The sequence below is a fragment of the Phyllobates terribilis genome, unplaced genomic scaffold (genome assembly GCF_046119375.1).
Source record: "Phyllobates terribilis strain yellow unplaced genomic scaffold, ASM4611937v1 Scaffold_7__3_contigs__length_470593459, whole genome shotgun sequence".
In the NCBI taxonomy this organism is placed as follows: Eukaryota; Metazoa; Chordata; class Amphibia; order Anura; family Dendrobatidae; genus Phyllobates; species Phyllobates terribilis.
The window spans coordinates 151,661,029-151,677,910 of record NW_027362767.1 but is presented as its reverse complement, the minus strand read 5'-3'; the positions used below and the strand labels follow the sequence as shown (position 1 = coordinate 151,677,910).

General features: G+C 47.6%; 1 protein-coding gene across 1 annotated transcript in view; it reads left to right on the top strand.

Moving 5' to 3' along the window:
• Nucleotides 1–3,673: 3,673 nt before the first annotated feature.
• Nucleotides 3,674–16,882, top strand: part of LOC141152989 (uncharacterized) — a 92,168-nt gene continuing 78,959 nt past the window's right edge. The window contains exon 1 of the mRNA XM_073637647.1: nucleotides 3,674–3,786. Within this exon, the coding sequence (XP_073493748.1) occupies nucleotides 3,744–3,786 (43 nt within the window). The 5' untranslated portion in view covers nucleotides 3,674–3,743. The remainder of the gene's footprint in view (nucleotides 3,787–16,882) is intronic.

Sequence of the window (16,882 nt, the reverse complement as noted above, 5' to 3'; positions counted from 1 at the left end):
TGCTTGATTGGCAGCAAACTCGCCTGACCTTAACCCCATAGAGAATCTATTATAGAGAATCTATGGGGTATTGTCAAGAGGAAGATGAGAGACCCCAGACCCAACAATGCAGACGAGCTGAAGGCTGCTACCAAAGCCACCTGGGCTTCCATAACCCCTCAGCAGTGCCACAGGCTGATCTCTCCATGCCACATTGCCGCATTGATGCAGTAATTGATGCAAAAGGAGCCCGACCAAGTATTGAGGCATTTACTGAACAGACATTTCAGTAGGACATTTCGGATTTTAAAAATCTTTTTCAATCTGTTGTTATAAAGTATTCTAATTTACTGAGATAATGACTTTTGTGTTCTCATTGGCTGTAAGCCATAATCATCAACAGTAACAGAAATAAACACGTGAAATAGATCACTCTGTGTGTAATGACTCTATATAATAGATCCCTCTGTGTGTAATGAATCTATATAATAGATCCCTCTGCGTGTAATGACTCTATATAGTAGATCCCTCTGTGTGTAATGAATCTATATAATAGATCCCTCTGTGTGTAATGACTCTATATAATAGATCCCTCGGTGTGTAATGACTCTATATAATAGATCCCTCTGTGTGCAATGACTCTATATAATAGATCACTCTGTGTGTAATGAATCTATATAATAGATCCCTCTGTGTGTAATGACTCTATATAATAGATCCCTCTGTGTGCAATGACTCTATATAATAGATCACTCTGTGTATAATGACTCTATATAATAGATCACTCTGTGTGTAATGACTCTATATAATAGATCGCTCTGTGTGTAATGACTCTATATAATAGATCCCTCTGTGTGTAATGACTCTATATAATAGATCCCTCTGTGTGTAATGACTCTATAATAGATCCCTCTGCGTGTAATGACTCTATATAATAGATCCCTCTGTGTGTAATGACTCTATATAATAGATCCCTCTGTGTGTAATGACTCTATATAATAGAACCCTCTGTGTGTAATGACTCTATATAATAGATCCCTCTGTGTGTAATGACTCTACATAATAGATCACTCTGTGTGTAATGAATCTATATAATAGATCCCTCTGTGTGTAATGACTCTATATAATAGATCCCTCTGTGTGTAATGACTCTATATAATAGATCACTCTGTGTATAATGACTTTATATAATAGATCCCTCTGCGTGTAATGACTCTATATAATAGATCGCTCTGTGTGTAATGACTCTATATAATAGATCCCTCTGTGTGTAATGACTCTATATAATAGATCCCTCTGTGTGTAATGACTCTATATAATAGATCGCTCTGCGTGTAATGACTCTATATAATAGATCCCTCTGTGTGTAATGACTCTATATAATAGATCCCTCTGTGTGTAATGACTCTATATAATAGAACCCTCTGTGTGTAATGACTCTATATAATAGATCCCTCTGTGTGTAATGACTCTATATAATAGATCCCTCTGTGTGTAATGACTCTATATAATAGATCCCTCTGTGTGTAATGACTATATAATAGATCCCTCTGTGTGTAATGACTCTATATAATAGATCCCTCGGCTTGTAATGACTATATAATAGATCCCTCTGTGTGTAATGACTCTATATAATAGATCCCTCTGTGTGTAATGACTCTATATAATAGATCCCTCTGTGTGTAATGACTCTATATAATAGATCCCTCTGTGTGTAATGACTCTATATAATAGATCCCTCTGCGTGTAATGACTCTATATAATAGATCCCTCTGCGTGTAATGACTCTATATAATAGATCCCTCTGTGTGTAATGACTCTATATAATAGAACCCTCTATGTGTAATGACTCTATATAATAGATCCCTCTGTGTGTAATGACTCTACATAATAGATCACTCTGTGTGTAATGAATCTATATAATAGATCCCTCTGTGTGTAATGACTCTATATAATAGATCCCTCTGTGTGTAATGACTCTATATAATAGATCACTCTGTGTATAATGACTTTATATAATAGATCCCTCTGCGTGTAATGACTCTATATAATAGATCCCTCTGTGTGTAATGACTCTATATAATAGATCCCTCTGTGTGTAATGACTCTATATAATAGATCCCTCTGTGTAATGACTCTATATAATAGATCACTCTGTGTGTAATGACTCTATATAATATAGGAGTTTCACTTTTTGTATTGAAGAGCTGAAATAAATTAACTTTTTGATGATATTTTAATTTAGTGAGAAGCACCTGTATATGTACAGCTGGTATAACCTGGGCATCTCTTGTATATAATTATATATGTACAGCTGGTATAACCTGGACATCTCCTGTATATAATTATATATGTACAGCTGGTATAACCTGGCATCTCCTGTATATAATTATATATGTACAGCTGGTATAACCTGGGCATCTCCTGTATATAATTATATATGTAAAGCTGGTATAACCTGGGCATCTCCTGTATATAATTATATATGTACAGCTGGTATAACCTGCGCATCTCCTGTATATAATTATATATGTACAGCTGGTATAACCTGTGCATCTCCTGTATATAATTATATATGTATAGCTGGTATAACCTGGACATCTCCTGTATATAATTCTATATGTACAGCTGGTATAACCTGGGTATCTCCTGTATATAATTATATATGTACAGCTGGTATAACCTGGGTATCTCCTGTATATAATTATATATGTACAGCTGGTATAACCTGCGCATCTCCTGTATATAATTATATATGTACAGCTGGTATAACCTGAGCATCTCCTTTATATAATGATATATGTACAGCTGGTATAACCTGGGCATCTCTTGTATATAATTATATATGTACAGCTGGTATAACCTGGGCATCTCCTTTATATAATGATATATGTACAGCTGGTATAACCTGGGCATCTCCTGTATATAATTATATATGTACAGCTGGTATAACCTGGGCATCTCCTTTATATAATGATATATGTACAGCTAGTATAACCTGGGCATTTCCTGCATATTATTATATATGTACAGCTGGTATAACCAGGTCATCTCCTTTATATAATGATATATGTACAGCTGGTATAACCTGGGCATCTCTTGTATATAATTATATATGTACAGCTGGTATAACCTGGGCATCTCCTTTATATAATGATATATGTACAGCTGGTATAACCTGGGCATCTCCTGTATATAATTATATATGTACAGCTGGTATAACCTGGGCATCTCCTTTATATAATGATATATGTACAGCTGGTATAACCTGCGCATCTCCTGTATATAATTATATATGTACAGCTGGTATAACCTGGGCATCTCCTGTATATAATTATATATGTACAGCTGGTATAACCTGGGCATCTCTTGTATATAATTATATATGTACAGCTGGTATAACTTGGGCATCTCCTCTATATAATTATATATGTACAGCTGGTATAATCTGGGCATCCTCTGTTTATAATTATACATGTATGTACAGCTGATATAACCTGGGCATCTCCTGTATATAATTATATATGTACAGCTGGTATAACCTGGGAATCTCCTATATATAATTATACATGTATGTACAGCTGATATAAGTTATACATACCGTAGATACACATATATGTGATAGTGAAATTAGGAAAGTGTATTCTCATGATGATGATGATGATGATGGTGATGAAGTGTCAGACTCAGACGTTCACTTCCTTCTCCTTCGCTTTCTGACGCGTCTCCCCATATGTGACTGTCGGACAGCGGCGGTGACCACAATGCTTTTACTCTGGAGCTTCACGATTCTTCTTTGTGCCAGATGTGAGTTCTGTGATTTATTATCATGTTATTGTCAGTCATGTATAGAGCGGTGGTCTGTGGTGGTCTGGGGTGGAGGGAGCCTGTGCCAGCTGATGATCTGGGTGATGGGCATGCCAGCTGGAGCTGCTGCCACCACTGCCTAGGACAGGGTGTTGGCATTCAGACTCATTACATTGTGGACTGATTTGAAAAGAAAAAATAATGGAAAAATGTTGTGTTTTGTATGGATTTTCGCAATGCTTTTGGTATTGGTGAAAAGGTTTTCTTTCTATACCTGCAGCCGTATTTTCAGCTTAGTTAAGGGTCCAGTTGGAATGACCCCTGTTTCTTAATCTGAGTTTCACTTTCTCATATTCTATAGTGTAATCCAGCTGGTGTGAACAATTACGTTTAGTACAGATTAGTTCTCCCACTGGAATAATTGTAATAATATGTGAGGGATGGCAGGACGGTGCTTTGAGTATAGAGTTGGAAGCAACCCTTTTGGAAGAGGGATTACCATTTAGTGAAACATCCCCAAAAAAAAAATATTGTTAGGATCAGAAAAATTGGTAAATTTAAGATTATATGGATTATGGTTAATACAAGTAAGAAAAAGAGACACTTTTTCAGATGCATCATCCCATATCAATAGCAGGTCATCAATAAAACGACCATACCTTATAATACTGGTAGGAAATGGATTGGAATCACCAAGTAGAAATTTCTCTTCCCAGACCCCCATAACAATATATTTGCTAAAGAAGGGTAAAATTTAGCCCCCATACTCACACCCTGTTTCTGGGAGAAAAAAACAAACATTTTATTCAAAGAAAAATAATTGTGTGTGAGTAAAAATTTAACTGCTGAAATGAGAATATCCTGAATATATGTTGGATATGTGCTGTGTTTTTTTTAGAAAATATGAAAGGCATTGGATGGCGACATTATGTGGTATAGATGGCTACAAACCAACCACATCACATCTTAACCAATTGTATGAAGACTTCCATTCAAAATTGCCAAACATATAAACAAAAGCCTTAAAGTCTGTAATATAGCCTGGTAAATTATGGACTAAAGGTTGAAGATAATATTCCACCCAGGCTCCCAACCTTTCACCTAAAGACCCAATACCCGCTATAATAGGTCTAAATGGTGGTGGAAAAATCTATCTTTGTGGCTTTTCGGTAATGAGTAGTGTTGAGCGATACCTTCCGATATCGGGAAATATCGGATCGGATTGGATCGGACCGATACCGAAAAAGTATCGGATATCGCCGATTCCGATACCGGAAACCAATGCAAGTCACTGGGACATAAATATCGGAATTAAAATAAACCCTTTCTTTCCTTGTAGGTTATTTCTACATGAAGGAAAACAACTAAGAATAATGTAGAATGTATTGGGGGAGGTGGGGGAGACAATAAAGGCATAGAGGTTTAGCCCAGTCAAATGGAATAGCAGGAATTACTATTTTTTTATTATGTTCTGAGTTACGGAAATATTAACTATGTTAAGTATTTTTATATTTTGTCAGATATTTATGTTTCACTACTTCCATGCTCTTCACCTTCTTTTTTACTTCTCCCACACTTTCTCCTTCATCATCCTCAGCATCTTTTTCATCCACTTCTTCTTCACCTTCTTCTTCTTCACCTTCTTCGTATTATTCTTTTTTTTACATTCTTCATATTCTACTTCTTCATCTTCTTCATATTCTTCTTCTTCATCATATTCTTATTTGTGACAGGCATTCCTGTAGTTGTTATCTATAAAAGGTTGAACATTACACCTTTCGTTCTGCCCGTCACAAAAGATTTACAACAGTATTTGTCCGCGTTCAGTTTGGCCTGCAGCAGCAGGTCTTTTCCAGGGGCACCACGAGGAGGAACGGACTCACCCCCATACACTGCTTAGTCATCTTCTGCTTATAATTTAGATATTATCTTTTGCTCTGATTTTTAGTCTTATGCTTAATGTTCTTCCGCTTTTTGTTCTGCAGCTTCTTGTATTTCTGCTTCTTGGTTTTCTGTCTCTTGTTCTTCTGTATCTTGGTGCTTGTCTTCTCTTCTTTGTCTTCTTGGTCAACTTCTTCAGGGTCATCTTCTTGGTCTTCTTCGGGGTGGTCTTCAGGGTCGTCGTCTTCGGGGGTCCTCGTCTTCGGGGTCCTCGTCTTCTTCGGGTTGGTCTTCTGGGTCCTCGTCTTCGGGGTCCTCGTCTTCTTCGGGTGGTCTTCAGGGTCCTCGTCTTCTTCGGGGTGGTCTTCAGGGTCCTCGTCTTCTTCGGGGTGGTCTTCAGGGTCCTCGTCTTCTTCGGGGTGGTCTTCAGGGTCCTTGTCTTCAGGGTCATTGTCTTCGGGGTCCTCGTCTTCTTAGGGTTGGTCTTCAGGGTCCTCGTCTTCAGGGTCCTCGTCAGGGAGATCCAGAGTGATTACCAAGAACCATTTCAAAAAGCTTGAACTTGGAAATGTAGCAGAAGGTACAAGAAAGCTGAGGAACTACCGAGGACCAGCTGACGGTACTGGAACCCGGATGGGTAGCAGAAGGTACAAGAGCCAATGGAACTACCGAGGACCAGCTGATGTTACTGGAACTCGGTTACTAAGCAGGAGGTACCTGTGCCAGAAAGCACTACCAAGGACCAGCAGACGTTGGTGGAACTTGGATACCGAGAAGGAGGCACCTAATCCAAAGGCACTGCCGAGAACCAGCTGACGGTACTGGAACCCAGATGGGTAGCAGAAGGTACCCATGTAAAAAAAAGTTCAAGGCCGCGAGCCGGCCGCAGTTACCAAAACCCACAGTCCTACAGGGGGTGCTTGTCCTATTGGCACTATGGAACCAGCCTTCATTGCCAGATCCCGCAGCCCACATAGGAGTCACCTAAACTGCAGGCACCATAGAGTCGGCTAACCCGACCGCAACACGACAGGACAACGCATTGGAGGCAAAGTGACGTTGACACTACCCGGAAACAGCTGGCGTGTTGGAACCAGGCTGGGCAGGAGGGAGTACCCGTGCTAAAGACACTGCCGAGAACCAGCTGACGGTACTGGAACCCGGATGGGTAGCAGAAGATACAAGAGCAAATGGAACTACCGAGGACCAGCTGACGGTACTGGAACCCGGATGGGTAGCAGAAGGTACAAGAGCCAATGGAACTGCCGAGAACCAGCTGGCGGTGCTGGAGCCCAGGGTAAATACTAAAAACAGAGGAGCCAGAGGTGTATTTGGAGGAGGTTTTAAATCCGTAGTGCAGTGGATGTGGACAAAGCAGGAGAATTTGCCGGACACACAGCTGGGGATCAGCTGACGTTACTGAACCCCAATAACACTGGAGCAAGCGTTGACTGTGCAGACGGCACTTCTGAGCAGCAACTAGCGGTATTGGAGCCCAGGGTAAATACTAAAAACGGAGGAGCCAGAGGTGTAATTGGAGCAAGTTTTAAATAAGTAGCACAGTGAATATGGACAGAGCAGGAGAAATTGCCGTAAACACAGCAGGGGAACAGCTGACGTTACCGAACCCCAATAACACCGCAGCAAGTGTTGACTGTGTAGACGGCACTTCCGAGCGCCAACTGGCGGTGCTGGAGCCCAGGGATAAGAATGAAAACAGAGGAGCCAGAGGTGTAATTGGAGCAACTTTAAAATGTGTAGTACAGTGGATGTGGACAAAGCAGGAGAAATTGCCGTCCGCACAGCAGGGGAACAGCTGACGTTACTGAACCCCAATAACACCGTAGCAAGTGTTGACTGTGCAGACGGCACTTCCGAGCGCCAACTGGCGGTGTTGGAGCTCAGGGATAATACTGAAAACAGAGGAGCCAGAGGTGTATTTGGAGGAAGTTTTAAATCAGTAGTACAGTGGATGTGGACAGAGCAGGAGAAATTGCCGTCCGCACAGCAGGGGAACAGCTGACGTTACTGAACCCCAATAACATGGTAGTGACGCGCCCCCTGGGCCAGTGTTGTTGGGGATACCCGGAGCCGGATCAGATGGGGGTTGTAGTCTCCGAGTGGCTGTGACCCGGTCCGTGCCCAGGGTGTCAAGCTCAGTGTGTGGCAGTCCTTACTGATGTTACTAAAGTTCTTTATGTCGACTACGCCACCCGTTGAATTGCGGTCACTTCGGCCGCCACTGCAGCAGGGTCCACTGAGGCTGATGGTGTTTGTGCAGCTTAGGTAGTATAACCCCCAACGGGAGGGGTATAGCCTCAGGGGGTCAGGTGCAGAGGATGGTGGTTGTGGAAGTGCAGGGAAGATGGTAATGAGAGTCAGAGTCGGGTTGTGCAGTTCAGGGTTCTTTACTTACTGCTGTTCTTGTACTGGTCACTCCGGCCTTGAGTGACCACCCGAGCCGTGCTGCGTCCACCAGGTCCTGGACTCGGCCAACCCCCAAGTAGTTCTGGAGCGTGGTTCTGAGCTCCCTTTCTGTCCTGTCCTCGTCTCTGGCCTTCCCCACCAGGGATCCACCTATGTCCGGCTCCCTCGGGCCTCTTGTTGGCGAACCCTTGCCTCTGGGTTCCCTGACCCTATGCGTGGTCTGCCTTCCGGGTGGATTTGGTGGGTGGCCGTGGCAGATGCTGCCCACGGCCTCCGGTCTCTGGCTGAGGTATGCTGTAGCCCCCACCAGTTTGGGATCCGGTACCCTGTTGCCAACTCTTCACCCTGTGGTTGTATTTGGGCTCTCAGAGTTCCTTCTTTCTCCCCCTCTGGGTCTTTCATTCTCTCCTCTCTCACTCTGGGCCTGGGGCTGCTCTGCTCCTCTGCTTTCTTCCACTGCTCTGCAAAGTCTTCACTACAACAGGCTGACTTCTCACAGACTGACTGACTGACCCTGATCTTAGATGGTTCCCACCTTATATACTCCCTCTATGTGTGAGCTCAGGTGACCAGCACCCAATGAGCTCCTAACTTTACCCAGGCTGCTCCCCCTATCTGCCCCTACACTACTGGGATGTACCACCCCCCTCCCACTCCAGCCAAGGACAGACTCGGTCGTACCTGCACATTTCTAAGTGGGAGTACCGTTGGTCTGCCCTCCGGAAATGGGATGTGTGTAGTGCATGCAGCCTTCTGAGCTCAGCTCCACACTCCATCCTTACCCGGGAGTGGAATATCACACCTCTGGGTTGAGGTGCAATACCCCTGTAGCAGCCGAATCCTCAGGGTGCTACATTCCCCCCTGGTAAATCACAGCACGTCCTCGGGCTGTAAGATATAAAACATCCAAAACATACATTTTTTTTTTTTTCATAAACATAAACATATAAAACATATAAAACATCATATATATCAGCATAAACTTTTCATATAAACTTTTCATAAAAACATTCTTGTCTTCTGGTTCCTCCGGTCACGGTGCAACTTGTGACCGGGTAAAGTGCGACTGTCTCTTGAAGAAACACGGTTTCCCATAAAACCAGTAGGGGGCGCTTTAGGAAGCGCAACTATATACAAGGGGATATGGCCGCTCTCAGTCCTCGGCCAGGTATTAGGGAGGATTGACCGTTCTCAGTCCTCGGTCAGTGGGAATAGGGACACACGGGTTAACAGTTCAGTTCTCTGGTCCCAACGGGGACTATATTAGCAGCAACGGTTCACTGTGCCCCGACGGGCAACTATATACAGTCTCTATACTACCGTACTCAACGACGGCGTCCTCCTGCTCTTTCTTTGTGATTGGTTCCAGGTTCTGGTTCAGACCCGTCCGGGTCCTCTTGCTCCTCCTCACACCGCAGCTCCTCCTCCGTCAGGCGATGCACATGGAGGGCGTAGGGTCCTTTGGCACACTTGTGCCGGGTGAAGGTGACCTCGTCCAATAAATACAGGTCACGACCTCTGTGTCCCTCCGGTAGGTGGGACTCAACGTCTCTCCTGGTCACGAAGACGTCGCCTAGGGTGCGGTGATCCCTGATGAAACCCCACCCATGCTGCAGATTGAACTTTATCACAGTCCCGATGGTACGGGGACCATGCGCTGCACGGGGGTTTCTCCTGGTCCGGCTCTTCTGCTCCGCGCTCCTTATTTGGGCTTGTTGTTCCCGGACCCGCCTCTCTCTCCGCTCCCTCTTAAAGACCTCGAGCTGCTGGCGGCAGCACTCTGCACGCTCCGCTGCGGCTGCCCGAGTCTCCTGAGTGAACCCCATAAGGTCTTCTCTGGTGGGGTCCCACTCAAACTGGGTCTCTTCTAGCGGGGGCGAGATCCTCTTTATGGGCTTTGGAGCCGGGATCAGGGGTTCGCACATGGCCCTTGCTTTTTGCAGCTCCAGCTGGATGTATTCCTGGGGCCATACGAAGGGCTGCCCATCCGGGCACGTATGCTGGGCGAACAGGTTTTCACCCAGGTGCGGCACTCTTGATGTTACGGGCGCTGTGATGGTAGCGGCGCCCGGGTTGCCCAAGCCTTGCGACCAGGCTTGGGGCACTTTGAAAGTAAAGGGCACCGTAAGGACGGCGGCGCCCTGTGTTACTTGGCCCTGCGACCAGGCCGGTGGCTCCGCGGAGGTAGGGGGCGCTGTTGGTATTGCGGCGCCCGGGGGTACTAGGCCTTGCGACCAGGCCGATGGTACTTCCTGCTTGGTCACGCTCGGGGTCGAGGCGTGTGACGTCACAGGGGTCGCGGCTCCCGTTTGAGGCCTAGTCTGCGGCGGTGACGTTGCAGCGACGGGCACGGCAGGGGATACTTCGGGCTCTGCGACGGGGAGCTGGGGCAGGTACGCGGTTTCCCGGTTTGGGGTAGAGACGTCCCCTTTACCTGCCTCCTTTCGTTCGGCTCCCTTCTCGGCGCCGTCTCCGGCCTTCAGTCCTCCTGCGCCATCCTCAGAGGCGGTCTGTCTCCTCGTCTCGGGTGGCGTGCTCCGCTGACGGGTTCTTGTCTGCTGGGCCATCTCACGGCTCCATTCTGCTAACGTCTCTCGCTGCACCCGGGCCATCCTCCGTGCGAGGCCCTCCAGCGCAGTCTGTGCACACTCCCGGTCTCGGGGGAGCTGTGTTAGGATCTCCAGCAGGCCTTCTGGAGTGGCGACCTGCAACAGGCTCCTGACCACTGGGTCGGTGCTGCCTGGAGTGGCGGCCCGCATCAGGCTCCTGACCGCTGGGTCGGTGCTGCCTGGCTCTCCCTCCATCTCCGGGTGTGCTTTCTCTGGACTCTCTTCCAGACGTCTTGTCTCCGGGTGCGCTCTCTCCAGACTGCTCCAGGCGACACCCATCTTTGTTCTCTTGTTCTGTCTCCGCCCACATCTAGGGTGGTCCCGGGGCAACTTCAGTTCCAGGGGCAGTTCTCTTACGCTGATGGACACTTCCAGCATCACAGTCTCTGTTGGTGGGGGCGGTTTCCGCTTTTGGCGCCATTCTTCGACCTGGCCCACGATGGGAGGTGGCCTCTCGCCACCCTCTGGCACGCCCATAATGGCGTCCGCTCTTCCAAGGCGGGAAATCTTTGGAAATGGCGGGAATCGTCTCCCAGTGGCGGGAAACTCCATGGATGGCGGGAAAAAGCTGCAAATGGCGGACAACCGGCGGGAAACGACCTGTGATGGGGTCCGATGGCGGGGACCCTCCGGAACCGGCAGGAGACTTCTTTTTAAGGTAACGATGTACTTTTCTTCAGGCACGCAGTACCCGGTTGTTGCGGGCACGTTATCCTGCCGACTACGCCAAAGTTGACGCGCCCCCTGGGCCAGTGTTGTTGGGGATACCCGGAGCCGGATCAGATGGGGGTTGTAGTCTCCGAGTGGCTGTGACCCGGTCCGTGCCCAGGGTGTCAAGCTCAGTGTGTGGCAGTCCTTACTGATGTTACTAAAGTTCTTTATGTCGACTACGCCACCCGTTGAATTGCGGTCACTTCGGCCGCCGCTGCAGCAGGGTCCACTGAGGCTGATGGTGTTTGTGCAGCTTAGGTAGTATAACCCCCAACGGGAGGGGTATAGCCTCAGGGGGTCAGGTGCAGAGGATGGTGGTTGTGGAAGTGCAGGGAAGATGGTAATGAGAGTCAGAGTCGGGTTGTGCAGTTCAGGGTTCTTTACTTACTGCTGTTCTTGTACTGGTCACTCCGGCCTTGAGTGACCACCCGAGCCGTGCTGCGTCCACCAGGTCCTGGACTCGGCCAACCCCCAAGTAGTTCTGGAGCGTGGTTCTGAGCTCCCTTTCTGTCCTGTCCTCGTCTCTGGCCTTCCCCACCAGGGATCCACCTATGTCCGGCTCCCTCGGGCCTCTTGTTGGCGAACCCTTGCCTCTGGGTTCCCTGACCCTATGCGTGGTCTGCCTTCCGGGTGGATTTGGTGGGTGGCCGTGGCAGATGCTGCCCACGGCCTCCGGTCTCTGGCTGAGGTATGCTGTAGCCCCCACCAGTTTGGGATCCGGTACCCTGTTGCCAACTCTTCACCCTGTGGTTGTATTTGGGCTCTCAGAGTTCCTTCTTTCTCCCCCTCTGGGTCTTTCGTTCTCTCCTCTCTCACTCTGGGCCTGGGGCTGCTCTGCTCCTCTGCTTTCTTCCACTGCTCTGCAAAGTCTTCACTACAACAGGCTGACTTCTCACAGACTGACTGACTGACCCTGATCTTAGATGGTTCCCACCTTATATACTCCCTCTATGTGTGAGCTCAGGTGACCAGCACCCAATGAGCTCCTAACTTTACCCAGGCTGCTCCCCCTATCTGCCCCTACACTACTGGGATGTACCACCCCCCTCCCACTCCAGCCAAGGACAGACTCGGTCGTACCTGCACATTTCTAAGTGGGAGTACCGTTGGTCTGCCCTCCGGAAATGGGATGTGTGTAGTGCATGCAGCCTTCTGAGCTCAGCTCCACACTCCATCCTTACCCGGGAGTGGAATATCACACCTCTGGGTTGAGGTGCAATACCCCTGTAGCAGCCGAATCCTCAGGGTGCTACAGTAGCAAGTGTTGACTGCAGACGGCACTTCCGAGCGCCAACTGGCGGTGCTGGAGCCCAGGGATAAGAATAAAAATAGAGAGGAGCCAGAGGTGTAATTGGAGCAAGTTTTAAATAAGTAGCACAGTGAATATGGACAGAGCAGGAGAAATTGCCGTGAACACAGCAGGGGAACAGCTGACGGTACCGAACCCCAATAACACCGCAGCAAGTGTTGACTGTGCAGACGGCACTTCCGAGCGCCAACTGGTGGTGTTGGAGCCCAGGGCTAAGAATGAAAACAGAGGAGCCAGAGGTGTAATTGGAGCAACTTTAAAATGTGTAGTACAGTGGATGTGGACAAAGCAGGAGAAATTGCCGTCCGCACAGCAGGGGAACAGCTGACGTTACTGAACCCCAATAACACGGCAGCAAGTGTTGACTGTGCAGATGGCACTTCCGTGCGCCAACTGGCGGTGTTGGAGCTCAGGGATAATACTGAAAACAGAGGAGCCAGAGGTGTAATTGGAGCAAGTTTTAAATAAGTAGCACAGTGAATATGGACAGAGCAGGAGAAATTGCCGTGAACACAGCAGGGGAACAGCTGACGTTACCGAACCCCAATAACACGGCAGCAAGTGTTGACTGTGCAGACGGCACTTCCGAGCGCCAACTGGCGGTGCTGGAGCCCAGGGATAAGAATAAAAATAGAGATGAGCCAGAGGTGTAATTGGAGCAAGTTTTAAATAAGTAGCACAGTGAATATGGACAGAGCAGGAGAAATTGCCGTCCGCACAGCAGGGGAACAGCTGACGTTACCGAACCCCAATAACACGGCAGCAAGTGTTGACTGTGCAGACGGCACTTCCGAGCGCCAACTGGCGGTGCTGGAGTCCTGGGATAAGAATAAAAATAGAGATGAGCCAGAGGTGTAATTGGAGCAAGTTTTAAATAAGTAGCACAGTGAATATGGACAGAGCAGGAGAAATTGCCGTCCGCACAGCAGGGGAACAGCTGACGTTACCGAACCCCAATAACACGGCAGCAAGTGTTGACTGTGCAGACGGCACTTCCGAGCGCCAACTGGCGGTGCTGGAGCCCTGGGATAAGAATAAACATAGAGAGGAGCCAGAGGTGTAATTGGAGCAAGTTTTAAATAAGTAGCACAGTGAATATGGACAGAGCAGGAGAAATTGCCGTGAACACAGCAGGGGAACAGCTGACGTTACCGAACCCCAATAACACGGCAGCAAGTGTTGACTGTGCAGACGGCACTTCCGAGCGCCAACTGGCGGTGTTGGAGCTCAGGGATAATACTGAAAACAGAGGAGCCAGAGGTGTAATTGGAGCAACTTTAAAATCTGTAGTAGTGAGAATGTGGACAGAGCAGGAGAAATTGCCGTCCGCACAGCAGGGGAACAGCTGACGTTACTGAACCCCAATAACATGGTAGCAAGTGTTGACTGTGCAGACGGCACTTCCGAGCGCCAACTGGCGGTGTTGGAGCTCAGGGATAATACTGAAAACAGAGGAGCCAGAGGTGTATTTGGAGGAGGTTTTAAATCAGTAGTACAGTGGATGTGGACAGAGCAGGAGAAATTGCCGTCCGCACAGCAGGGGAACAGCTGACGTTACTGAACCCCAATAACACGGCAGGAAGTGTTGACTGTGTAGACGGCACTTCCGAGCGCCAACTGGCGGTGTTGGAGCTCAGGGATTACAGTTCAGGTGGTAGAAACATGAACAGAACAGGAGACCTGGATACTGTTGCCAACCAATTATTTATTCTGGAAGAGGACTGGCAAATTCATGAGAGATCCAGGCCTTGTTCATTTTGAGAAAAGTAAGCCGGTCAACGTTATCGGAGGATAGTCGCATGCGACGGTCTGTTAGTACACCACCTGCGGCACTAAAGACGCGTTCCGATAATACACTAGCAGCAGGGCAAGCTAGCACCTCCAGTGCATACTGACTAAGCTCTGGCCATGTATCCAGCTTACAGACCCAAAACTTGAAGGGAGAAGAGCCGTCTGGGAGTACACTAAGAGGGCAAGACATGTAGTCTGTCACCATCTGACGGAAACGTTGCCTCCTGCTGACTGGAGCCGTCTGTGATGGTGTAGACATTTGTGGCGGCGGGGACACAAAACTTTGCCACATTTCGGCCATACTGGTCTTGCCTTGTGCTGAGGCGCTGCTTCTGCTCCCTCTTTGTGCAGAGCTTCCTCCACTGCCTCGACGCACTGAGCTGCTTTGTAAAGCAATAGCAGCACTGCTCTCGGTTGGAATGGAGAACATGATGGAATGCACCAGTGCGTCTTGGTACTCCCGCATTTTACGCTCCCGGTTCAACGGTGTTATGAGGCTTTGTAAGTTGTCCCGGTAGCGAGGATCTAGGAGGGTGGACACCCAATAATCAGCCGTGTTGAGAATGTGGGCGATGCGGCGGTCGTTTCTCAGGCACTGCAGCATGAAATCAACCATGTGCTGCAGACTGCCAACTGGCCAAGAAACGCTGTCCCCTGCTTGAGGCGTGATCTCTGCCTGCTCTGCATCACCCCACCCTCGCTCTAGATACTGACTACTAGAGCATTGTGTACCTCCCTCCTCTGGACAGATGTCTTCCTCATCCATTGACTCCTCCTCATCCTCCTCACAAAGTGTCCCCTGCCTAGGCCTTTGTGAGGAACCACGTTGCGCAGACTGTAGAGAAGCAGATGGCATTTGTGACTCCTCATCCTCCACCTCTTCCAAAACCTCGTCCCTTAGTGCTTGCAGTGTTTTTTCAAGCAGGCAGATAAGGGGGATAGAAAAAAGAGAGGGGTCGCTCACTGGTCTGTTCGGGTGCTCTGAAGAAAAAAGTAATCTCAATTGCAAAAAGAACTTCGGCACTCCATACATGAAAATATAAGAAATATTGTATCTGGACTAATGTCACTTTGAAAAATGAAGGTTTTTTGCGCATAATTTGGCCAATTTATGTGTGCCCATCAACCACGACAAGGTCACCTTCGTATGATGGGAAACTACGCTACACTACCACTGGATATGCCACTCTTGGGCTGTAAGCCTGTATGGACAATATGTCTCTGCTTGGGCTTTTAACCTACAATGTATGGGCTGGTAGAGCTAGTTAAAACCACCTGTGACTGAATGGGAGGGACACATGGTCAGAAAAAAGGCTGTCAAACTTCTAATAGTGTGAACACGTACCTGCTGCAATGTTCCAGGAGCGGGATCCCAAAAATGATTAATAGAAAAAAGAGAGGGGTCGCTCACTGGTCTGTTCGGGTGCTCTGAAGAAAAGAGTAATCTCAATTGCAAAAAGAACTTCGGCACTCCATACATGAAAATATAAGAAATATTGTATCTGGACTAATGTCACTTTGAAAAATGAAGGTTTTTTGCGCATAATTTGGCCAATTTATGTGTGCCCATCAACCACGACAAGGTCACCTTCGTATGATGGGAAACTACGCTACACTACCACTGGATATGCCACTCTTGGGCTGTAAGCCTGTATGGACAATATGTCTCTGCTTGGGCTTTTAACCTACAATGTATGGGCTGGTAGAGCTAGTTAAAACCACCTGTGACTGAATGGGAGGGACACATGGTCAGAAAAAAGGCTGTCAAACTTCTAATAGTGTGAACACGTACCTGCTGCAATGCTCCAGGAGCGGGATCCCAAAAATGATTAATAGAAAAAAGAGAGGGGTCGCTCACTGGTCTGTTCGGGTGCTCTGAAGAAAAAAGTAATCTCAATTGCAAAAAGAACTTCGGCACTCCATACATGAAAATATAAGAAATATTGTATCTGGACTAATGTCACTTTGAAAAATGAAGTCCAGATACAATATTTCTTATATTTTCATGTATGGAGTGCCGAAGTTCTTTTTGCAATTGAGATAAGGGGGATAGTCATGCTGACTAGTGCATCATCTGCACTCGCCATCCGCGTGGAATAATCGAAGGCACGCAAAACGTGGCAAATGTCCTTCATAGAGGCCCACTCAGTGGTGGTGAAGTGTGAACGGCGCGCACTGCGACTTGTTTGCGCCTGCTGCAGCTGGTACTCCATTACTGCTGCCTGCTGCTCACACAACCTCTCCAACATATGTAACGTTGAATTCCACCTGGTGGGTAGGTCACATATGATGCGATGTTCCGGAAGACATAATCGGCGCTGCAGAGCTGCAATGCGTGATCTTGCATTGCTGGAACGCCGCAAGTGAG